We start from the raw sequence: 25,337 nt of genomic DNA on the forward strand, positions 1-25,337 counted from the left end.
CGAAGACGCGATCTCGATATCAGACAACGTCTGATACCCAGGATCGCCCTCGTCGTCGTCCAACCACTCACGAACATCGTCCACATCAACATCGTCGCCGTGCGTACGCCAGCCGTGCATGGAAGTCATCCACGTCAAACCCTAGGAAATCGTACTCCACATCTGTTCCGAGAAGGCAGACGAGACCAACCATTTTCAAGAGTTTTCACAGGGACTTCCTTCCATGCACTAGCCCAGTTGTACAGCGCAGACTTGATGTTGTAGCGCGAAAGGTTTTCCAAAGTCCGCTTGCCTCGAGTGTCACGTCCTTCCCTGCGCTCGTCCTCGTCCTCGAGAACCACCATCACCTCGTCTAGGAACTTCCGACGGTACAGGCGCTTTGTTGCCACGATCACTCCTTGGTCCATTGGTTGAATGAGAGCAGTCGTATTAGGTGGCAGAAACATGCACCTAATACGGCCATTCTCAGCAACCAAGTCCTTGTCGCACGGGTGGGCAGGTGCATTGTCGAGGAGAAGGAGAGCCTTTACCTGGTCGCGAGGAATTCCCAGTGTCTTCGTCTGGTAATGTATGACCTCCTTGACGAAGTGATGGTGAAACCAGTCTTTGAAAATCACAGCTGTGAACCATGCTTTCAAAGAATGGGACCATACGACAGGAAGGACATCCATCACCCCGAAGGCACCGAGGCTGCTTTGCACGGCCAACAACAACGGGCTTAAGCCGGTGCATGCACGTTAGCATTGGCACAACACAAAGCAGATATCCGTTCCTTAGAAAGCTTGCGGCCAGGTACACGCTTCTCCGTCTCATCGGCGAGAGTGTTCGTTGGCACCCGAGCGATAGAATAGGCCAGTTTCGTCAGCGTTATAGACTTGACCGAGTGAGGCCCTCCCTGTCGATCAAGCCTTTCACCTTGTGCCGAAACTCGTCCACTCCATCCTCGTTAGCGTCCAATGCTTCGCCATGTGCTTTACGGTTAGTAAGGCCATGTCGCAACTTGAACGCGAAGAGCCAACCCTCGGATGCCTTGAAGTCTAGGGCGTCGTGAAGCCTTGCAAACTTCTCAGCAGCAGCCTTCAGCTCCGTTCCACGTACCATCACACCAGCTGCACGTTGCTGTCGATACCAAATCAACGTGGAGCGGTCGATCTCTGCATACTTGGGAGTAAACATAACCTTCCTCTCCACGTTGCGTTTGCTTCTCGACGAGAAGTCAGCCGTGTACTGCATGAGCTTGTCTCGGGAACGCTTGATATCAAACAAAGTCGACCGGGCCAGGTTGAACTCGCGGAGAATGCGAGAGGAAGACCAACCCGCATCAACCTTCTCCAATATCTCCCGTTTCTTCTCCAGAGTCAACACCACTCTCTTCCTTTTCTCAGGAGGCGGGGCCATCATCACACACACTAAGAGTAGGGCAGAGAGCAGCAGGAGGCCTTGCAGCAAGTACGGCACCACCACAAAAGCGAGCACGTGGGCAGCCATGACGAAGAGCGTAGGTCTTGTCGCGGTGAGAGACAGGCGGGAAGTGGGGAGGATGCAGCTCTATCGGACGTCGGAGGAATGACGAACCAAAACAATGCTCTCACGCGGCGCGCGGCAAGTTCAAATTACGGACGGCAAAAAATCGATTTTTTTTCCAATTTTTTTGGATTTTCGGACCATTTTGGGAATGTTTGATCCCAGGACGATAAGGTTCGGTTAGTGGGGATGTTCGGTTATTGGGCGTCCGGATATTAGAGTGATTACTGTATATATATATATACGGTAATCACTCCAATATCCGATTTAATAGAGCCAAAAGCATGTCTGGAAAGTGGGTTTGTCCAGATACTGGGACCCAGCCTGCTGGACAGATACTCATGGACCCTAACCCAGCTTAACTTTGAAAGCCACCTAAATAACTCCCTACCAGATATGCATAGCACCTATTAAAGACCCCCAATCACACAAATAAGGGACAGAAAGCATGATATAAATGAAAAGGAACCAGAGAATGAGGAATTAGAAGTGAGTATGGAAAATATTTAGCAGTGTACAAGGAACTTACAGCACGTCTGTGGCCGTCATGAAGACTAACCCTCCTGTTCAAAGGCTCTGGCAGTGGTGCAAATGCTCTTGAAGCACATACAGTAATCTAGTGTTGTGCTGCACTTAATCCTTTGTACTATGAGTTATAATTGTTTAACATTGCATTCTGTTCTTATTGTGCCACGCTAGTTTCAACTGCTAGTTTCAACCACCAGTTTGCACTTCGCACTTAATGCTTTGCGTTCTAAATTCTAATTTCTTAACACGGCACAACACTGTAAATTCCCATGTAGTCTAGTGGCGAGGTATTGCAGTTTATTCACCAAAATGGGTACATGCGGCATCCATTACAATGAGCGGCTAGTCACGATGGTAGTTAGGCAGTAACTGGGGAGGGGGGAGGAAGGAAGGGGTGAAGGGGCCGTGCATAAACACAGCTGATCAGCACCACATGCCAAGTTCAAATTCATTCATTCATTCATTGCCAGATGCCATGTACCCCAAACAGGGTGGCCAAGGGCTTAGAGTTAATTGTTTTACAGGGAGGGGCACTAATCCTCCACCAACCCCACTTGACACGTAGGGATGCCAACAGCATCTGGTGTTCCCAGGCAGTCACCCATCCAAGTACTAACCAGACCCAAAGTTCAAATTACAGGTGGAAAAAAATTCAGATTTTTTTTATTTATTTATTTTTTTGGCCATTTTTGGGTTCTGAAGGCCCAGGCCCAAAATGTCCAGGTAGTGGGGTGTCCGGTTATTTGGGGTCCGGATATTAAGGGGATTACTGAATATATCTATCTATCTATTTATTGCCAGACGCCTTAAACCTTTATATGGGGTGGCCACAAACAAATTGCCTCCACGTCACCCTGTCCCCCGCCATTTCACTGCCCTGCTCCCGATCCACACACCCCTCTCTCATATACCTCTCCACTCCATCCCTCCATCTCATCCTTGGCCTTCCCCTCCCTCTCTCCCCCTCCACCTCACTCACATACTCTCTCCTCGTCAGTCTCTCACTCTCCATCCTCTCCACATGGCCAAACCACCTCAGTTTGTTTCTCCTAACGCATTCTATCACATCCACACCACAACACCGCTCGCTGGTGCAGTGGTAACGTTCCTGCTTGCCAACTGGTGGATGGGAGTTCGCGCCTTGCTCAGGTTGTGAAAAGTTTCACTGACGAAGTGGGAGGTTACTGTCCCCCTTGAGCAAGGGGACAGGTGTGTGCGTGTGTGAAGGTCACAGCCTTGCCCTTAGATCGGACTATATGAGCTCTCAGCTCCCTTCCGGGAGGGTAAAAGCTGACAATCACGACCATCAAGTGATCCTGACCAACCCGGTGAACTCCTTCACATCATCATTTGTCTGTCTCTCCATGTGACTCCACAAGCTCCTCTCAAATAACTAATTTCCACTGTATATATATATATACAGGTTATTCCTTAATTCACGCGAACTTTTTTCACGCGATTTCGGTTATCCACGAATTTTTCGTACAATAATTAAAACAAAATTATAGTATTCAAATAAGTAATTTCAATATACAAAAGAAATAAATAAAATATAAAAAATGCCTACCTGCTGCCCGTGTGCACACATATATGTATGTGTGTATGTGTGTGTGGGAGCCTGGGAGATCGGTCTACCACGCACCACACACAGTCAGTTTGAATCCGACGGTCGAACCATGCATGATTTGGTAAATCATTATTTGTGGCTTATTTTTCTGCCTTCCAATTATTGCTTGCCTTGTCTGTCAACATGGGGCATAAGCGTAGTGCTAGTGATGCATGTGGTAACACACCAAAACTGACTTGTAAAGTGATGTTGCTGACAGAGAAAGTTAAAGTGTTGGACAAACTTCAGGGAGGAATGTCAGGACGATTCCCCGTCATTTATTTACATACCAGTTTATTTAGCAAGTACAGTACACTAGTTTTTCACTTATATGATTTATTAAATTCCCCTGAAAATTAGTTATTAAAGTATTAATAATAAGTATATTAATAGAATGACAGGGAATTGTTCATGTTTTGACGGTGAATTGCCTTGATGGTGAATTGTCTCAGAACCGTATGTTTGGGGTGAGTCAACTGTTCATACAATAAAGAAGGAGAACGTAGCATATGGGAGACAGTGAGGGCTAGCGCACCGGACTGCTCAAGTGTTTCCACCTACGCCTGTGAATTGTCTTGTAACCGCATGTTTGGGGTGAATGAGTCAACTGTTCATACAATAAAGGAGGCAGAATGTAGCATAGGGGACACACACACCAGAAAGCCAGTCAGGAGACAGGACGTGTGTGCTGGGCATTCCCCAGGTCCTGTTCTCCCCACTTACTCTTTTTTAATCAGCCCATACAACACTGACCGGGCTAATGTATGGCCCGGCCTGCACTATATGTGCAGGGAATCTTTCAACGAACGAACGAACGCATAGGGGAGGCAGTGAGGGCTAGTGCACCAGACTGCTGAAGTGTCTCCACCTACGCCTGTGCTTGTCAGGTTTCAGTTTTAAATTTGTTAAATTTTTGTTGTTTTTAATACTTAATGCTAGTTTATAAGGTGTATGTAGTGCATAAACAGTATTATTCAGATGTAATATACGTATAGATATGCGTAATTATGTGCACACAAGGGCAGAACATATACGCGAATTTACCACATACGCGAAGGGTCTGGGAACCTAACCCTCGCGTGAATTAAGGGCTTACCTATATATATATAGGTGGGGGCGCTCACCATCCACTCATTCAATGTAATGCTGCTGTCAGGTGTCTGCCCTTTCCTCTCCTCTCTCCATTCCTTCCATCTTCTTCCGTCTTCCTTTACTTCATTCTTTTCTTGTCCTGCCTATGGGTAGCTTTACACTTCCTCTTCTGTCTTTCTTTTCTTCATTCTTTCCTCCTCCCTCTGCCTGTGGGTGACTCTGCACTGAGTGACAAGCCAAATGGTTTCCTGTACACCAGGAAACCATTTACTTTGCTGGGTGGTAATCACATAACCAAATTTTGGCGCCTGGTGGTTTAGTAATTATTGTGCTCCAGTTGGATTGAGCCGGTGAAGGTTTATATCCAAGGGGTGGTTAAGGTTGATTGTCATGTAATGCCACTCAGGGATGAGTGAGGCTGGTCACTCTCATCTTAAATGTTGGGACCAACTACTTAGCCCCGGGCCCCTATGCCTCATGGGGCAATGTAGGATTGGATGATGGATGGATATATATATATATATATATATATATATATATATATATATATATATATATATATATATATATATACATACAGTACAATATATATATCTGCCAATGGGTGACTCTGCACTGAGTGACAAGCCAAATCGTTACCCGTACACCAGGAATCCATTTACTATGCTGCATGGTAACCATATAACCAAATTATGGCGTCTGGTGGTTTAGTGAGTGATTAAGGGGTTCCAATTGGATTGAGCTGGTGCAGGTTTATATCCAAGGAGTGGTTGAGGTTTTTTGCTCATGTAACACCACTCAGGGACGAGTGAGGCTGGTCACTCTCATCTTAAATGTAAGGACCAACTTGCCTAGCCCAAGGCTCTTACACTCCTCATGGGGCAACATAGGATTGGATGGATGGATGGATATATATATACAGGTATACCTCAATATATGATACGTCTAGATGCTAATGGGGGTAGAAATGCCACCATACCCTGTGTAACAATGGCCAAACCCTGGTTGAACAATGGGTTTTGATTTTTTAAAACCGATTTTGTTGACATTTTAGACTAAAATTATATGTTTAGGTTGATTTATAAACTGTTTTTAGACTTAGATATAATGTGATTTAGTCATAGGTGGGATGAACATTGTCATTTTGAGGTATGTTTACTGTTTGATTTTTTCCAGATTTATATTTGATGATTTTGAGATTTTATTTCTTGGTTTTTGTAAGTTAATTACAGGTGTTAGGCTTAGGTTAGCTTTTTTTTTGCAGCTGCTAGGCCATTTAGATTGCCTTTAAACTTATTTTTAGACTCATTTGGGTATGTTTAGGACTTGGTTGGGGGAAAATGCATCCCTGTGCTTTACATGTTAAATCTACCACCAGATACGATACCCCACCTAACAATGGGTTTTTACTTAACCAACTGCATTGTTAACTTGAGGTATACCTGTATATAAGTATATATATATATATATATATGCAGTGAGAGAGAGAGTGAGAGAGAGATTAGATAGATATATAGGGATATATAGATTCAATATATCACAATAGAGAGAGAGAGAGAGATTAGATAGATATACTGTATAGGTATATATATAGATACAGTATATCACACCAGATAATTTTTTTTTTTTTTACCCATTAGCTAAGAAGGGAGTACCTGTCTGTGGACAACTGGATGAGGACTATTGGAGTTATTTTCACAATTGTCATCATAATCCCAACCAGTCCATGCAACTACAACTACCAAATTCTTAATGTAAGTAAAGCATTTTAGCAAGGAGAGTATACAGTAGTGTATTATCCTATGGAAAGGACCTTTATCCCTGTAGGGGAAATGAAATTTGGTTTGTTCATTTCTATGATACACTTTTTTACACTTGTGGCAAATGCACCTGGATTTCATTTCATTTCATTTTTTAAGGCACCAACATGTTTGCATGTGTCGGCCTTGGTCACCAAATGGTGGCTCTCCATGTTGCTCGATTGCTGGCAGCTTCCCTATTCAGTCCCTTATCTCTGAGGTCACACTCAGCGACCTCTTCCCAGGTCTTTTTCAGTCTGCCTTTCACAACCCTACCCCTGACGTTAACACTTCTCACTTTATGCACCCAATTATCATCCCTCATCCTTTCCACATGTCGAAACCATCTCAGTTTACCTCTCCTTATCACAACACCAATACACTCAGTCCCATCCTACCTCACAACTCTTCCATCGTAAACCTTGCCCCCCCAGGCCCCGCACTCAGGGACGCACTGCACATCCACCTAATCATTGTCATTTTTGTACATTTAAGCCTGTGAATATCTTCCTTTACTGCCCAGGTCTCACTGCCATATAGCATAACACTCCTAACACATGCTGTATACAAAGATCCCCAAGCATGTGGGGAGAGCCCTCTCAATGTCCTCTTGACATTGAGAGGGCTCTCCCTCTCAACAGCTTCCTGAATTTCTGCCAACCACTCCTCACCCTAGCCACAGGGCTAGCTCCAGTCCTACCTCCACCATATAACATGTCTTCCAAATGACAAAACTCTTCCACAAACTCAAGAGATTCACCAGCAGGTTCAATCCTTTCATGCGTGACAATCTCCACATGCTCTCTCCAACACACAGCACACATGAATTCAACATTTATCGTGCAATCTACCTTTGATACCACTACATCTCTTATGGACCCACTTATCACAAACACTGCACAAAATGGAATTACTTCCCACGTCCTTGTGGCAAATCGCACATGGCCACTCTCATTTTTCTTTGACAGTACTGCCATCCCTAGATAACATCACTTTTGTTTTATCTGCATTTACTCTTAAGCCCTTTTGCCCCATACCATCTCTTCACTCCCTAAATCTTTCCTCCACCTCTCTTTCATTCTCTGTAATGAACACCAGATCATCAGCATACAACATCTCCTGTGGGGAGTCCATTTCTGAAGTCACATGAGAGGGCTTCAGGTCTCAAGACTGGCCCTTGATGCACGCTAACGTTCACGGAAAACTCATCACACAAATTTCCATTCACTCTTACCTGAGTGCATGCATCCAAATACATGGCCATAACAACCTTGACCAGCCACTCCTAGATCCCAAGGTTTCTCATTGCCCACTTCACCACCTCTCTAGGGGCTCTGTCAAAGGTCTCCAAATCAGCAAAAACAAAGTAGTTCCCTTTTCTTTCCTATATATTTCTCCTGAAGCTGCCGAACAATGAATATGGCATCAGTGGTCATTTTGCCTGGCATAAACCCAAACTGCTTGTCATCAATATTCACTCTTTCTCTAAACATACCTTCTAGAACTCTCTCCATTACCTTCATTATCTGGTCCAAAAGGTTTATGCCTCTATAATTTACTCTTTCCAGGGCATCATCCTTCCCCTAGTACACATTTACAGTTACACTCTTCAGCCAATCATCTGGGACAGCACACTCATATATAATTGTATTTATCAAGTCAGTGACTAACCCCACTCCTATATCTCCTATAGCTTTCAACATTTCAGCAGTCAACCCATACACACTTGCTGCTTTCCCCACCTACTACCTGCCTATTGCCCTGCTCACAGTAGCAGTGGCAATTAACCCGCCCCATCCCGACGTTTTCTGGGCAGTGGTACGCCCCAGTCCCGACTTTTTTGGACCTTTTTTTTTTTTTTTTTTGCTCAAACATCCGCTTTTGGTGAGAAACATCGAAAATTCATAGAGAAATCGCTCACCTGAGGTTTAAAATACTCGATCCAGGTAGGAGTACGTCCTTACCTTACAGGGTTTTCTATCAGGCTGGCTGCAAAGAAAACGAGTTCAGTGGGAGGATAACTATTCTACACCACTCATAAACGGTATTTATTTATTTATTTGGTACGAATTTATATGTAGTACGAGAGTATATTGGTTTTCAAATGGTAATATAGGCATTATAAGCATTGTTTCACTCACTAACTCATCACCATTCCTGACCTTTTTTTGCCACATTACCTGATCATCATTTCTGACTGTTTCTTCCTCTAATGTTTGTCCTCCACATTGTCATCGATTGGGGAATCACTCTGGCCCTGAACTTCATACCGTGGCATGACATGGCTTTACTGGCCTGGTCACTGATAACAGGTGAATTGCTGAGAAAAGGTCATGCAGGGTGGGGGGAGGAGGTCATGCTGGGTAAGGCATTGTCCCTGCCTGGCATCTTGTAGAGGAAGGTGTCGTGTGTATACGTGCCAAAAATCACTTGCGAAAATTGAAAATTGTGCAAATTAGGGACCTTGCAACATCCTTGCAATGTTGCCGCATTAATTTACGTCTCTGGGATATGAGTGCACATCATGTGAGGACGTGAATTCACGTCTCCGGGATATGAGTGCACATCATGTGAGGACGTGAATTCACGTCTCCGGGATATGGCAGGTTAAAGGTCAAGGGCCAGATACTGGATCTGCTGGCTCCAAACCATCCCTATTCCAGTCAAACCCTTCATTCAACAACGAGTTGTAATGCTCTCTCCATGTGTCTTTAATTTCACCACTGTTCACCACTACCTTTCCTTCATCATTCTTTACACACCACTCACCTATGATATCCCTATTCTCCCTCTTCATCTGATTTGCCACCTTCAATATCATATTCTTTCTTCCCACAGTACTATCAAGTAAAAGTCTCTGAGACTTTGCCCTGTAAACCTCTTTTCTTGCCCTGCACTTGGCAGCCAAGTATTCCTCTTTGTTACCACCCTTTTTCCCTTCCCAGAAAAACCTTCATTTCTCCCTAACTACAGCTTCTACATCCTCATCCTACCACCAAGTAATTTTATGTCTTGGGGATCCCTTTCTTCATCCACACACTGAATCAGTATCTCTTGAGAAGATGTTCTTGAGGGCTCTGTACCATTCATTAACACTTCTGTCAACATCTCCCTGTTAAGCCATCACTCTTTTTATCTCATTATAGAAGGCATTCCCTACTGCATAGTTTTTCAACTTCCACATTTTCCTCCTAGGTGCATAGGTCCTCTTTATCATCACCCACTCCTGAAGCACCATGTCACTTATTAATAACTTGTGTTGCTGGACACACTCCTCATTCCTTATAACTTTAACATTCCTCACTAACCTCCTATCAGCCCTCCTGACCAGGAAATAGTCGGTCTGGCTGCTCTTTCCCCCAGACTTGTATGTAATCATACTGCTCTGTCATTTCTTAGAACGTGTTACACACAATCATGTTCATTGCTTCCCCAAACTTGAGTATCCTTTGCCCTTCCTCATTTCATGCACCATATGCTCATCCCCATCAAATCCTTGAGCTGCTTCACCTACAAGACCATTTAAGTTCCCTCCCAAAACTATAATCTCATCATCCCCCATATCACTTATAACACATATTAAGTCATCCCAGAATCTATCCTCTTTTACCTCATCCAAGCCTGCCTGTGGATAATATGGCTATATAAATGCAAATATTATCCCACTGAACAAAATTTTCACTGCTGTTATCCTTTCACTGACTCTCATTACATTCATGACATATTCAACCCATTTTTCCTGAACCAACATAAAACTGTACACTGTATTTGCAAAGATTGTTTTTATAAAGACAGTTTTAAACTACATCAGTATCATCATGAAATTCTTTTACAATACTGCTGTAACTGATACAATTCACTGAACCTGTATATCACCAATGCAGTAATCCCTCAATTATCCAGACGTCCATTATCTATATGATCCATTACCTGGATGCTGTGATCTAGCTGTGTTAAACTATAATAAAAATATTTTTCCATTTTATCCTGACAGAATGCTTGCATCCGAGAAATTATGAGCCGCGCGAACATTTTCACCCGCCCGTGCAGGAATAGCCCGGTTGTTTGGCTTGGTGGTAGTTCACTCAGCATCCGCTAGAGACCCCCCTCGGCTGTTCCCAGTATGTGTACATGTGTGCGTGTATGTACAGTATGTATGTGCGTATTATGAGAGGGAAAGATTGTGTATGTATACATATAAGTCTGTTTCATGTGTGTGTGTGTGTGTGTGTGTGTGTAGAGAGAGAGAGAGAGAGAGAGAGAGAGAGAGTGAGAGAGAGAGAGAGGTGAAAATGAAGCTGAAAGTGAAAGTGAAGGTGACAGTGATGGTGAAGGTGAAGGGGAATGTGAAAGTAAAAGAAGGTTAAGCAAAGGTGAAGGTGAGTGAATGTAATAGTAAAGGTGAAAATGAAAGTGAGAAAGGTGAAATTGAAATTGAAAATGAAAGTGTTAGTGAGAGTGAGTGTGTACAGTAATGTGATGGTGAGTGTGGAAGTGAAAGTGAGCATGGATGTGAATATGAAAGTGAATGTGAATGTCAAAGTGAATATGAAAGGGAAGGTAAAAATGAAAGGGAAGTTGAAGATGAAGGTTATGACAAAGACGAAAATATGAATTAAAAATGAAAGAGGAACCGCCCAGTGTGGAGACAGAGAGAGAGAGAATTGGTCCCTCTCTCTCTCCTCCATTCCCTCCCTCCCTTCCCCTTCCTTTCCGAGAGAGAGAGAGAGAACGAGAGCGTAATCCAGGAATAAGATGGGTGAGCATGTTGTGTGTTGTGCAGTGTACTGTAGTGGCCTTTTATATGGCTTTCAAAATTAGGTTACGTACAAAGGGGGGCGAGGAGAGAAGTCCATTATCCGGATGGATGCACTATTCGAACATGCCTTTGGCTCTGTGACGTCGGATAATTGAGGGATTACTGTATTTGCATTTCATTTTCCAATGCCAAACCAATACTGGTTTTTATTGTCCATATCGGGATATAGGATACAGTCAGAAGAACTTTTTAAGTGCCTTATATTGAAGATTTTTTTCATTGTTTAGCCTGACTCTCTGTGTAAAACTTATTAGCTTGACATCGTTTTGCAGCATAATATAGAAGAGTCTTACTGAATACCATGAAAGGTTCAGAATAATAAGTGAGTGAGTGAGAAATAGTAAAAAAAAAATGAATGCTGAAATCAGTGAGTTGAGAATAAGGTATCCTGTGTACTGGCAGTGTGTAAATGTGGTGACCATGCGGGTTTATGCATGTAAATGATGTACACATGCTGTCACGTGGGTTCATGTATGTAACCCATGTACATATGCAGGCAAACTGCCTGCAGTCGTTAGTTAACAGTGGGGATATTAACCTGTGGATTGCAAGCCACAGCTCAGGCTGTGCTGGCCGTGCATCACGGTAAACAACTCAACCCCTACGCAGACTTACGCATGGCACTATGCAAAGACGGAGAGAGAGAGATTTTTTTCTTTTCACCAGATGATGCCCTGGATGTTTATCTTCAAGTTTATAATAAACAAAAACAAAAAAAAATATTTATTTTTTCTATTTTTTCACTACTCCCATACGTAAACCTATGCATGGCCCTATGCAAAGACGGAGAGAGAAAGAGAGAGATTTATTTCTTTTCACCAGATGATGACCTGGATGGTTATCTTCAAGTTTATAATAAACAAAAACTAAAAAAAAAAATAATAACTTTTTTCCTTCGTTTTTTGTGCACCACAGGGTAAGATAAAAAAAGGTAATTGCGCAATCCACGGGTTAAAGACGCATGGAGAGAGCATTATAGCCAGTTGCTGAATGAGCAGTTTGACTGGGACAGGGGAGGTTTGGAGCCAGCAGATCCAGTGTTTTGCCCTTGGCCTTTGATTGATGGTGCTACTGTTAGTGAGGCAGTGGGCAGGATGTAGGTGGGGAAGGGAGCAGGTGTGTCTGGGTTGTCTGCTAAAATGTTTAAGGCCTCAGGAGATATAGGAGTGAGGTTAGTCACTGACGTGATAAATATGATTATATATGAGTGTGTTTGTGGTAGGTAGAGGTACTCATGATCCACTCACTCAATGTAGCACTGCTCTCAGGTGTCTGCCTTTTTCTCTCCTCCTTCCTTCATTCCTTCCTTCCTGTTTCGTCTTTCTCTAATTCATTTTTTCCTCATACTTCTGCCTACACGTGACTTTACACTCCCTCTTCTGTCTTTCTTTCCTTCATTCTTTCGTCTTCCTTCTGCCTGTGGGTGACTCTACACTGAGTAATAGCCAAATGGTTTCCTGTACACCAGGAAACCATTTATTTATTTTGCTGGGTGGTAACCCAGTTTAGTGGGTAATTACGGTGCTCCAGTCGGATTGAGCCGGTGAAGGCTTATACCCAAGGGGTGGTTAGGGTTTATTGCTCACATAATGTCACTCAGGCACGAGTGAGGCTGGTCACTCTTATCTTAAATGTCAGGACTAACTTGCCTAGCCCTGGGCTCTATGCGCCTCATGGGGCAATGTAGGATTGGATGTTGGATGGATGGATACTATGATTGTATTGTCCCATATGATTAGCTGAAGAGTGTAATTGTAAATGTGTACAAGGGGAAGGGTGATGCCCAGGAAGGAGGAAATTATAGAAGTATAAAGCTTTAGATCAGATAATGAAAGTAATGGAGAGAGTTCTAGAAGGTATGATTAGAGAAAGAGTGAATATTAATGAGATGCAGTTTGGGTTTATGTCAGGCAGGGGGATCATTGATGCCATATTCATTGTTTGACAACGTCAGGAAAATATGTAGGAGAGAAAAGAGAACTGTACTTTGTTTTTGTTGATTTGGAGAAGGCTTTTGACAGAGTTCCTAGAGAGGTGGTGAAGTGGGAAATGAGAAAACTTGGGATCGAGGAGTGGCTGGTTAGGATGGTTATGACTGTGTATGTGGGTGCTTGCACCCAGGTAAGAGTGAATGGAGATTTAAGTGATGGCTTTCCCGTAAATGTTGGTGTGCATCAGGGGTCAGTTTTGAGTCCCTTGTTCTGTATCATGGTACTTGAAGCCCTCTCATGTGACTTTAGAAATGGACTCCCATGGGAGATGTTGTATGCTGATGATTTGGTGTTGATTCCAGAGAATGAAAGGGAGGTGGAGGAAAGATTTAGGAATGGAGAGATGGCATGGGGTACGAGGGCTTAAGAGTAAATGCAGATAAAACAAAAGTGATGATATCTAGGGTTGGTGACAGTAATGTTGGAGAAGAGGGAGAGTGGCCATGTGCAGTAGCCACAAGGGCATGGGAAATAATTCCATTTTTTGCAGTGTTTGTGATAAGTGGGTGCATAAGAGATGTAGTGGTATTACAGGGAGACTGCAAGATAATGCTGATTTTATGTGTGCGGTGTGTCGGGAAGAACAGTTGGAGATTGTTAGGTGTGAGAGGATTGAACTTGCTGGTGAGTCTTTGAGTGTGTGGAAGAGTTTTGTTATTTGGGGGACATGTTGTGTGCAGGAGGTGGGGCTGGAGCTAGCTCTGTGGCTAGGGTGAGGAGTGACTGGAAGAAGATCAGGGAGCTGTTGCCTCTCCTGACATTGAGAGGGCTCTCCCTACATGCTAAGAGATCTCTGTATGCAGCATGTGTTAAGAGTGTAATGCTGTATGGTAGTGGGGCCTGGGCAGTAGAGGAAGAGGATATTCACAGGCTCAAACATACAAAAATGACAATGATCAGGTGGATATGCAGTGCATCCCTGAGTTCAAGGTCTAGGGGGGGTAGGTTTACAGTGGAAGAGTTGAGGTGGGATAGGACTAGAATGTATTGGTGTTGTGTTGAGGAGAGGTAGATTGAGGTGGTTTGGGCATGTGGAGAGGATAGGGGATGATAACTGGGTGCAGAAAGTGAGAAGTGTTAATATTAGGGGAGGGGTTGCGAGGGGTAGACCAAAAAAAGCCTGGGATGAGGTCATTAAGTGTGAACTCAGGGTTAAGGGACTGAACAGGGAGGATGACAGAGATTGAGCAGCATGGAGAGTCACCATTAGATGACGAAGGCCGACACATGCAAGCATGTTTGAGTTTTCAAAAACGAAACAAAAACGATTCTTAATTTAATCATAATATTTACAGTCACTTTTGTCACTGTGGTCAAAATATGGACATGATTTACTGCATATAATAAGAAAAAAGACAGGAGATGGGGGTAATAAAGGGACAGTAACTGAGATGAGATGATGGATGACATTTAACAACATCTTTTAATCTCAGCTTTTACAGAGAAACAGTCTTTATTGACAGAAAAACACCATGTATACTGTAAAGTAAGATGGTAATTCAAAGTGAGTGTGAACCTCTGAAGATGATGTGTATTTTTGGGCAATCCTGTGTTACAGCTACTGCAAATTGACATAAGACCTCCCGCCACAAGGTATTCAAAACACAGAGATCATAGTATATCACAGTGTTTGTTCATGAAATGCCATTCATTAATATTAAATCATATTTCCCTTGTTTTTCAGGACCTTTTGGATGCATTTTGGCATGGAATCACTTAGATCTCTAAAATAATCTAAGGACATTTCTTTGCACCAAACATTTGTCAGTTCAGTCTTGAGGTTGTCCAGATTGGCTGTCTTCTTCTCTCCCATGATTTTCTTCATCTTTGCCCAGCAGTTTTCAATCAGATTTAGATCTGGACTGTTGCCAGGCCAGTCAAGGACCTCAATCCAATTATCCTGAAGCCATTTTGTCACCTTTCTTGACTTGTGACATGGAGCTGATTCGTGCATGAAAAACCGCACCCATGAATAGCAAAAAAGTGTAACAAATGATCTTTCAGAACTTGAATGTACCGGCCACCATTCATCATCAAGGTCTTAGGAAGAAAGTAGAGGCCTCCCCTTCCCATTTCACTTGAGAAACACCCCGTACCATTATTGATTGTGGGTGCTTAACAGTCGGCACTTTGTCAGCAGGGTCATATCGGCTATGGGGGGCAGGGCGATGAACCTTGGCAGAGTGCATCTGGAACACTTGAAATGTGCTTTCATCGGAAAACATAACTTTTCTCCACTCATCCGATGTCCAGCGTGCATACTTCTTGGCAAACTGAATGCGCTGCTTCTTCATGTGGTCAGTGAGAAGCGGTTTCTTGGTCGCGGTGTGGCTTGGCAAACCCAGCTCCTTCTGCAAGTGGTGTTGGATAGTTTGAATTAATACGTCTTGTAACTGTTGGGGATGCATTCTCTTCAATTCTGCTGCTGTCAGTCGAGGATTCTTGATTACTTCCCCCTTTAGAAGCATATCTGTACCTCTGGAAGTCGTCCTCTTCTTTCCACCGCCATGCTTGTCCTCTTGTACGATATCAGGTGGCATGCCACATGTTGCAGCAAGAATCTTCATGACGGTTGACTTTGCGCGTCCAGTACATTCACAAATCGTGTTGATAGGGACATTATCTTGCCTCCATGCAATGATACGGACCCTTTCATCCCTTGAGCAATACTTTCCAGGCATGACAACTCGACTCTAGGAAAATAACAGGGCAAACAATAATGTATATGAAAAAATAGGGAGGTGCAAGCTCGGAGCGACGGGAACATACACTCCCACTCTTGCTTCTGGGCAAGCACTGTGCTGAGTGTTTCACCACCTCCCGCCAACACCAGAGGAGTTCCCAGTTACTTCTTTCCCCCAAAATTCACTTGGTAGAGGTGGAAACACAAACCAAAGACAGACAACTCTCCCATAGCAATTCTGTGTGTAGGGCCTAAGTCAATTTGCAGTGGGTGTAGCTACCAGTGTTTATGTGTGTAAATGATGCCCAGATTCAAATGTAACTTCAGAGTGATTATTTAGCATGGCAGAAGACACTCACTTCAGAGCAAATATTTACCATGGCAGAAGACACTGTGACAAAAATACATTGCTCACTTCACCCAGAAAATCCTCAATGCTAAGCTTTTCAAAGTGAATAAGATATACTTGACTGTAGACTGTCTTGAATTCTAGAGGAGCATGACAGCTTTAGTGTGTGTGTAAAATGAGCCACTGCAGTACGCTTTACTATGTATGTGGTTGACATACAGTAAACCTCATTCATGCTTTATTTCATAGAATGTGGTATTAATTATGATATATAAGGGACAGTCCAGGACTACTTGTGAGATAAATCCATCAGGGATTATAAAAAGAAGTGTATTTTTACCACTCTGCATTAACTCTTTAGGCTGGTCTGGCTTGGAGGTGGTTAATGATGAAAAATTTACCTACTTACAAGTATATTTTTTTCTTATTATGGATAATGGCAGGCCGGCCAAGATTTTACATACTGTACATGCAATTACAGATGCTGTGTTTTAATATTTGGGTAATGACCAGAAGTTTACATGCTCTGTGTTTCATATATCTTTAATTGCCAAGAGCTGGCTTAGTTCTGAAAGTTAAAATGTTATGTTCTTACATTTTGTCTACTGATTGAGTGTTGCACTGCCCTCCCCCCAACTTACTCTCCTCTCTCATATACCTCTCCACAACATCACTCCATCCCATCATCAGTCTCTTCTACCCTGTCCTGCCCTCCACCTCACTCACATACACTCTCCTTGTTAGTCCGTCACTCTCCATGTTAGTCCGTCACTCTCCACCCTCCCTACATCGCCAAACCTCCTCATCGTATTTCTCCTAATGCTTTCTGTCACATCCACTGCCACACCACAATGCTCTTTCACTTCCTCATTTGTCAGTCTGTCTCTCCATGTAGCTCCACATGCTTCTCTCAGATAACTTATATCCACTGCTCTCACTCTTGAATTGTGTCCTTCCAACAAGGTCTGGCTTTGCATCCACATGTAAGAGTGGGGATCACTCTTCTATCATGCAGCGAGTTTTTGACTTCCATGCTCAGTTCCTTATTTCTTACCACTGCCTTCAGTGAACCAGCAGCCTTTCTCTCCTGTTGTACCCTTTCAAGCAGATCATCTTCTGAACTTCCATCCTTACTCATCACAGTACTCAGGTACTTAAATGCACACAAATTTTCCATTTCTTCACTATCCAGTCTCATTGTGCATTCAGTGACTTAATTTCTCTCAAATACTACAACTTTACGCTTCCCTACATTCACCTTTAGATTCCATTTCTTACATACTCTCCCAAACTCATTCACCAAGCCTTGCAGTTCCCCTTCATCTTCACTTAATAATACAATAGCATCTGCAAACAGTAGAACAGGAAGTTTCCAAATGCTGCTATCTCATTAGGACTGCATCAACATCCACTGCCCTACTTGTATCGCTTTTATAACACCATCCATATACAAATTGAACAGCCATGGTGGCATGACACATCCCTGTTTCAGCCCAAAATTCAGACAGAAAAATTCACTCAGTTCATCATGCACATGCACTGTAGCCATAGTGCCTACATACATACTCTTCATGGCATTCAGCAGTTCCCCATTTATTCCATATATTTTTAATATTTTCCACATTCCTTGTCTATCCATTGTATTATATGCTTTCTCCAAATCCATGAAGGCAGCTTACAGCTTCTTTCCCATCTCTAGAAACGTTTCACTGAACAAATTAGGATGGATATCAGATTTGCTCAAATTCTTCCCTTCCTGAAATCTCCCTGTTCTTCTCCAATTAATTCCTTGGTTATTTCCCTAAGTCTGTCAGTAAATATCGTACCATATGCTTTTTAAGTTACACTAAGAAGACAAATGCCCCTGTGATGACTGCACAATTCTTTTTCCTCTTTTCCTTTGTACAGGGGAATAATTATACCAGACCTCCAATCCTCCGGGACTCTACCTTCCTCTCAGGCTAATCTGCACATCTTCCATATCCATTCTACTGCTGTCTCACCCCCATGGTTCAGCATTTCATCACACATTCCATCAATTTCTGGGGTGCTCCTCATTTTGACTTTATTCATTGCTTCCATTACCTCCATTCTACCGATCTCTTCCTCCCTTCTCATCTGGCTCCTTCATTCAGCCATTCCCCAGTCACGTATAGTCGTGCCACTTTCATTTTCTGTGTTTAACATTTCCTTAGGGTTCTTTCCATCTGCCCACTTTTTCTTCCTTCACCACCAGCAATCTGCCATTTTTATCTTTCATTACCCTACTACCTTCTTTATCACCCTGTCTTGCACTCTTAACCTCCTTCCAGAACATTTTCTTACATTCCCTCCACTTTAGTCAGATTCTTCCCTCCCAGAACATTTTCTTACATTCCCTCCACTTTACAGTCAGATTCTCCTCTGTCTCCTCATCCACTCTCCTCTTACTCTCTTACTAATCTTTTCACCTCTCTCATCTTCTCTACATAGAACTCTCTATTCCGTCTCTCAACTTCCTCCATGCCTCTGCTTCCTATCCATTCACTATATGCTTTCTTCTTTTGTGCCACAGCTTGTCACCTCTTCATTACACCATACTTTTCCTTGCACGCCCTTTCATCTTCACTTCACCCCACATACCACCTCACATGCTGCACAGATTTCTTCTGTGAATATCTTGCACACACCTTCTACCTCCCCCATCTGCTCTAAATCATATCTGCTCAATCGCTTCTCCATTCTGCCTTTTATTTTTTCTTTCCCCTGCAACATTTCTGCCCTCTTTGTATGGACTGCTTCCTGCTGTGCTTCTCTCCTTCTACTCATCCTGTGCATTTATACCTTGACTCTTACCATCATATCGGTATCCTCTCACATCCCGCACATCTCTTCTCATTCTCTCAACCACACACACATAATCAATCATTGCCTTTTGTACATTCAGCTTACCACCACCACCCTTCTCACTACTTGCCATGTATGCCTGAGGATTATTTTTTTCATAAAGAGAGTCTTGGCTATCACCAATCCCCTCCCTGCACAAATGTCCACTAGAGCAGTACCATTCTCATCCATATCTGCAGGCACACCCCACTCACCAACAACTCCATCTACATTCACATTCTCTGCTTTTCCATTCATATCTCCAATCAAAAGCACACTCTCCTTCCTCACAGAATCAGGTTCTTTTATATATAAAACAGGTGCAGAGTGAGATTCTCTGAACTTAACCAGAATCACTTACAAACTTATTAAAACAAAATGAATCAGACACTTCTGCTAACAGAGTACACAATAAATGGAAACAGTTATAATATTAGGTTATTTTGTACAAGTTAGCATAACTGCAAATTCTTAACTTATAATACATTTTGGAGTACTTCTTACACCATGCCATCAGTTAACCTAAACTAAGAAGAGTGACTTGGAAGAGGCTGAATTTTGAGTGGGAATTAGTCATCTGTCACCTCTAACTACTCAGTAATATCCCATACCCTGGTAAGACTATATTTCCTTGCAATCAACTCCTAAAGGAGGAAGTCATGGCAAGTCATCCTACTATGGTTGGCTACCACATGCTGAGGGGACAGTCCTCATTACTTGGGTTTGTCTCCATCCCCTTTCCCTCCTTATATTTTGAAACAGGCTGACCCTTACCATCTCTGATGGGATGCCATCCAAACCAGGTCACAGTTGAGTAAATATTGTGGCATGTGAACCTGAGCCAGCGGTCAGGCAAGATATGCAGCAACTTCAGTAAACATGCGGTTGGCTTCTGATTAGCAGCACATCATGACTGGTGCAGATTAGTGACCAGTGATAGTGAGTCAGTAACAAGTCTTTGTAACAACAATTAGCCTCTCCACTTACTCCTCTTAGCACTACATAACAGTATCACTAAATGACAAACGAGCGCCATTACTACCAATACTCAACACATGCCTTCTTACAAGGAACAAGCAGACATACCCGTGGACCACTACACAAACATAAATCACTTTATGTCAACACACACACAGTCTGAAAAACAATCTTTTGTTTCCACCTGACCACATTGTAACCCCCTTCCCTCCAGAAGACACTAACAATTTCAAGAAAGCAAAGAACTCTACAAGCAAAGGGCACAGGGCCAGATGATATCATGATCCTACACTTGAAACATGTAGCACCACATGTCATCCAGACCCCTCACAGTTATCAGCTACTACCTTTACACATATATCAGAATTCCTAGCATTTGGAAACATGGAACAGTCATGACCACTCGTAAAACAAAGGACTGAACACGCTACTTCATACAGACTCATAACACCACTTAGCATGCCATCTAAGATAACTGAATATCTGATTTATAATGAAGTCACACCTACTGTCTCCCTTGCTCTCTCACAGCATGGCATTAGGGCACTATGCTTCATAAACCTAGTAACCATCTTCACACAATACACATCTGATGGTATCAGCTACCCTACCCCCACAAGTTCTTACAACATGACATACCCTGTATAATTAAAGCCTTTGTTGCCATTCCCCAGTGCAGTGTAATCACCAGAATCTGCACCACAACCACAGAAAACAAACAACAAATGCTGTCTTGCCTATTACATATCTTGACAAGTATATATTACACCCCAATGCAAGTAACCATGGACATGAAACTTCCCAGAGTTCCACAGGGCTACATTCTTTCACTTACATTTTTCAACCTATACATGCAAAAGATTTCTGCATGCTGACCCTCCACAATTTTGTCCCATATACAGATGACATTACCAGAACAGCCACACACATCACAAACAAAACCTACACACTGCTATAAAGACTACCTCAATACATTTCTGACATAGGTCCAGGACAACAGACTGACAATTGCTCCAGCCAAATTGGCCACATCATCACTATCAGTAATCATGAGCACAAGTACACCCTTTACATCACAGTTAATGATGTACCTGTACCATACACATCCTTCACTAAGACCCTTGGAGTGACATATGACACTGGACTCACCTTCAAAGACCACAAACAAGACATCAAGAGGTGGTGCACCCTCTGGACTCAACACACTCATGGCACCTACATGGACAGACTTTGGGCAGCAATAAGGAGCAATCATCCCATTCTACAAACAATAGATCAGTGGTGTCTAATACCTCCTTGGCATGGGCCCCCATCCTATCTGACACTCACTTCAACACACCTTGCAGAGCACATTTAACAGTGCTGTACTTATCACTGGCTGCATCAATACTACTACGACAGCTGTCTTATACTTTGAAACTAAACTCAGCTTTGTTTGAAAAAAATCTTGATATGAATTATGAGAGGCACACAGTTCTGTGTGGCATCCTGTGCTGAAACACAACATCCCTGTCATTATAAGAGCCACAACACAACTAGACTCATAAAAGAATCATGACACAAACATTAGAAGATCCTCTTCAGTAATATCCCCCTCCAGACACCCCAACACTAGCAGTGAAGAAACCATATGTACTCACTTCATGCACAGGGCAACAAAATACCCTCCTCCCAACATCCACCTATCAGAAGTGTTTTTACATAGAGCTGATAATGAGTTCACTGGTCATTACCAAGCCATTTTTGGTAATGAGCTTAGATCTGGATTGGGTGAAATCACAGATGACATGTGCCCTGCTTGTAGAATAGGGCCACACAGCATAACCCACATTACTGAGCACTGCACAACACATACCACAGTAAGATGCAGACACAGCATCAACAGTATAAGGAACCTACGGGACACCCTTACTCAGACAGCTTCCTGCCTGCAGTCGATGGATCTGCTAGGTCAGGCATAACCTGGGTTGAGCAACTGCTTATTATACATTAATGTGTTATGCAGTAATTGTCTTTGTTCAGGTCTATGGCAGCCAACATTCTGTTAATACTACTTCAGTATTATTGAATTGCAGTAGCGATTGTGTCAACAGGGTACAGGTATATTGTTATTCAGAAAGAAGGAACATCTGCATGCCTGAAAATATTGTACAGTATTTCTTTTTGTGGTGCTGATATTTCTGCCGTGGCTGACATAAATTGTTATGATACTTGCAGGTTGGGCAATGGCAGTGTGGCATCATTGCTCTGCTAGTGGCATGGCTGCATCTCATCAACACTTTCAACCAGCTCCCCATACTCTCAGTTTTCATGCCAATTACCGACAGCTTCATCAAGAGCTTCCTCAGGGTCCTCTCTTATATCCTTATGTTGGTATTCGTATTTGCATTCATTTTTCATTTGTTACTAAGAGATCAGATGGCTTTTAATAGGGTACCACAGGCCATGGTCAAGACAATTGTTTGGATGCTGGGAGACCTTGGCTATGATGATACTTTCTTGAATCCAGATGAAAACCTGCTGTACCCTGTAATGGTTAACCTCTTCTTTGTGGTATTTGTCACAACTATTGGAGGATTCATAGTTAATCTGGCCATTACTCAGCCTTCAGAAAAATTGGACAGCTTCCGCAGCTGTGCCACCTACCACCGGGCTGCTTCCAGGTGTATGCTTTTTCTCAAGCTGGATGTGTGTTTCCCATTTTTCCAGGAATGGGGAACTCTGGGAATTATGATTGAAAATACCCAGAAAACCAAGAGCTCAAACTTTATCACCAGGAAATTACTTATGCTGGATACCATTGAGGAGGAGAAGGAACCACAACACCCACTAAAGGACCTGATAGATGAGCAGAATAAACAAATGATGGCCTTACTGAAGATGCAAGAGGAGCAACGTGAGGAAATTCGGGAACTTAAACACCAACTCAATGCACTCATAAGGGCCATCCCAGGACTTAAACAATTACAGTGATTCTCATGTGTGTATGTGTGTGTGTGTGTGTGTTTTTTAGCCGACTTTCTGTTTTACAATATTTATTAAAAACTATTCATTTATCTACCTATCTATCTGTAGCTAGATACCTTAATATTAGAGGGGATGATCATGAACAATTTGTCTCCTAGTCACCCTGTCCACCATCAGGCTGCCCTCCTGCCAACTCACACCACTTTCATTCATATCCCTTTGTCTCTCCCTCACCTTACATCACTCCCCTAATCTGTCATTCTGTATTCTCTCCAAATGGCCAAACACAATGTTTCTAAACTCCCTCATTTGTTTGTATGTCTCTCCTTGTAACTCCTCACACTCCTCTCGGATAACTCATTTCCATTCCTCTCACACTCGGCAGGTGTCCTTTCACCAGTGTCTACACTTCATTTCTGTATATTAGAGTGGAGATCATAATACTGTCATGCAGTGACTTCATTACCTCTCTGATCACCTCCCTAATTCTTATCATTGTTCTCATTGTAGCTGCAGCTTTTCATCTCTGCTGTACCCTTTCTCGCATTCCATCCTCTAAACTCCCATCTTTGTTCATCACACTATCTAAATATCTGAAGGCACTCATGTTCTCCATTTCCTGACCATTTTGCCTCACCATGTGCTTGGTGACTTCGGTCCTCTCAGTGACAATAACTGTACTACTTACAGGTTCAAAATTCATTTCTTACACATACTTCTAAACTCAAACCCCAAGCCTAGCAACTCCCATTCAGCTTCACTTAACAGAACAGTATCATCAGCAAGCAACAATACCATCCAGCCATCCATCATGGAAGCCAGTGTTGCCCCATGAAGAGCATAAGAGCCCAGGTCCTGACATTTAAGATGACAAGTAACCAACCTCACTCATCCCCGAGTGGCATTATTTGAGCAATAAAACCCAACCACCCCTTGGATATAAACCTACACAGGCTCAATCCAATTGGAGCACCTTAATTACCCACCAAACCACCAGGTGCCATGATTTGGTTATATGGTTACCACTCAGCATAGTACACTATAACTGGTTTATAGGAAACCATTTGGCTTGTCACTCAGTAGGCAGTAGTCACCTGTAGGCAGAAGGAAGAGGAAAGGATGAAGGAAAGAATGATGGAAGAGGAAGGAAGGAAGAGAGGAAAGGGAAGACACTTAAAGCAACACTACGTCGAGTGAGTGGATGGTGAGTGCCCCCACCTACCGCCACAAGGAATTTATAAACCCTGCCCTCTCTTTATAGGAACACTCCAACAGCCACTGCTCTACCTTATATTTCTTGCTTTATGTCCATTATTGGTGTGAATAGGGTCTTAAATAGGTTTAAATAGGTGCTATGCATGTCCAGTAGGGAGTTATTTAGGTGGCTTTCAAAGTTAGGCTGGGTTAGGGTCCTTAAGTACCAGTCCAGGAGCCAGGAGCCCACTTTCCAGACAGGACCACTTTCCAGACATGCCTTTGGCTCTATTACATCGGATAGTGGAGGGATTGCTGTATATATATACTTATTTATATATGTATTGACTGAACAGCCATGGAAACATGACACATCCGTGTTTCTGTCCAACATTAGAATGACTGCTGCAAATTTTCCATATGCACTTTTTGTTTTTCTTGAAACAGGGTACAGTACATCAGACATTTGCAAATTAAAGTACAGTCATGTATGAACTGCAGGAGGAACCAGAAGCTATAAAAAGAGACGTGGACATTGAGCCTTCAGAAAATTAAATTTTCTTCAAATTTCATGACTGTTGATGCATTAATTCAGCTCCAAAAAGTCTGCCACTGTCACAACACTATACATTTCTTTACTAAATACAATGAAGAGAGTGAGGCTGTAACAAGTTCTGCAGAGTGATGTACTGAATGGAGGAGAATGAATTACACTGGAAAGAGATAGTAACATTAGATGAGGGCAGGGAGATGACGGAGTGCGAAGTTCTAAGAAGAAAAGGAAAAGTGAGATTGGATGGCTAATTGGGCAGAGGAAAGAAATAAAAGATTGAGCTAGTAGTGTTCTGCGATATCTGGCACACTTCTGTCAATATTAATAGGAGAAAAGAGTTTGAAGGCTATATAGTCATGGTCGTCCCTTGTAGGTGGATTCCTAAGAAG

General features: G+C 42.8%; 1 protein-coding gene across 1 annotated transcript in view; it reads left to right on the forward strand.

The window, feature by feature from the left end:
- Positions 1-23,207, forward strand: part of LOC145400281 (uncharacterized) — a 75,360-nt gene extending 52,153 nt beyond the window's left edge. Inside the window, exons 9-10 of the mRNA XM_080272839.1 lie at positions 6,391-6,504; positions 22,452-23,207. Coding sequence (XP_080128965.1) covers positions 6,391-6,504; positions 22,452-23,207 — 870 coding nt within the window. The remainder of the gene's footprint in view (positions 1-6,390; positions 6,505-22,451) is intronic.
- Positions 23,208-25,337: the final 2,130 nt, after the last annotated feature.

This window comes from Coenobita brevimanus, chromosome 51 (assembly GCF_032717465.1).
Source record: "Coenobita brevimanus isolate Jiangsu-jjx chromosome 51, ASM3271746v2, whole genome shotgun sequence".
NCBI classification, from domain to species: Eukaryota; Metazoa; Arthropoda; class Malacostraca; order Decapoda; family Coenobitidae; genus Coenobita; species Coenobita brevimanus.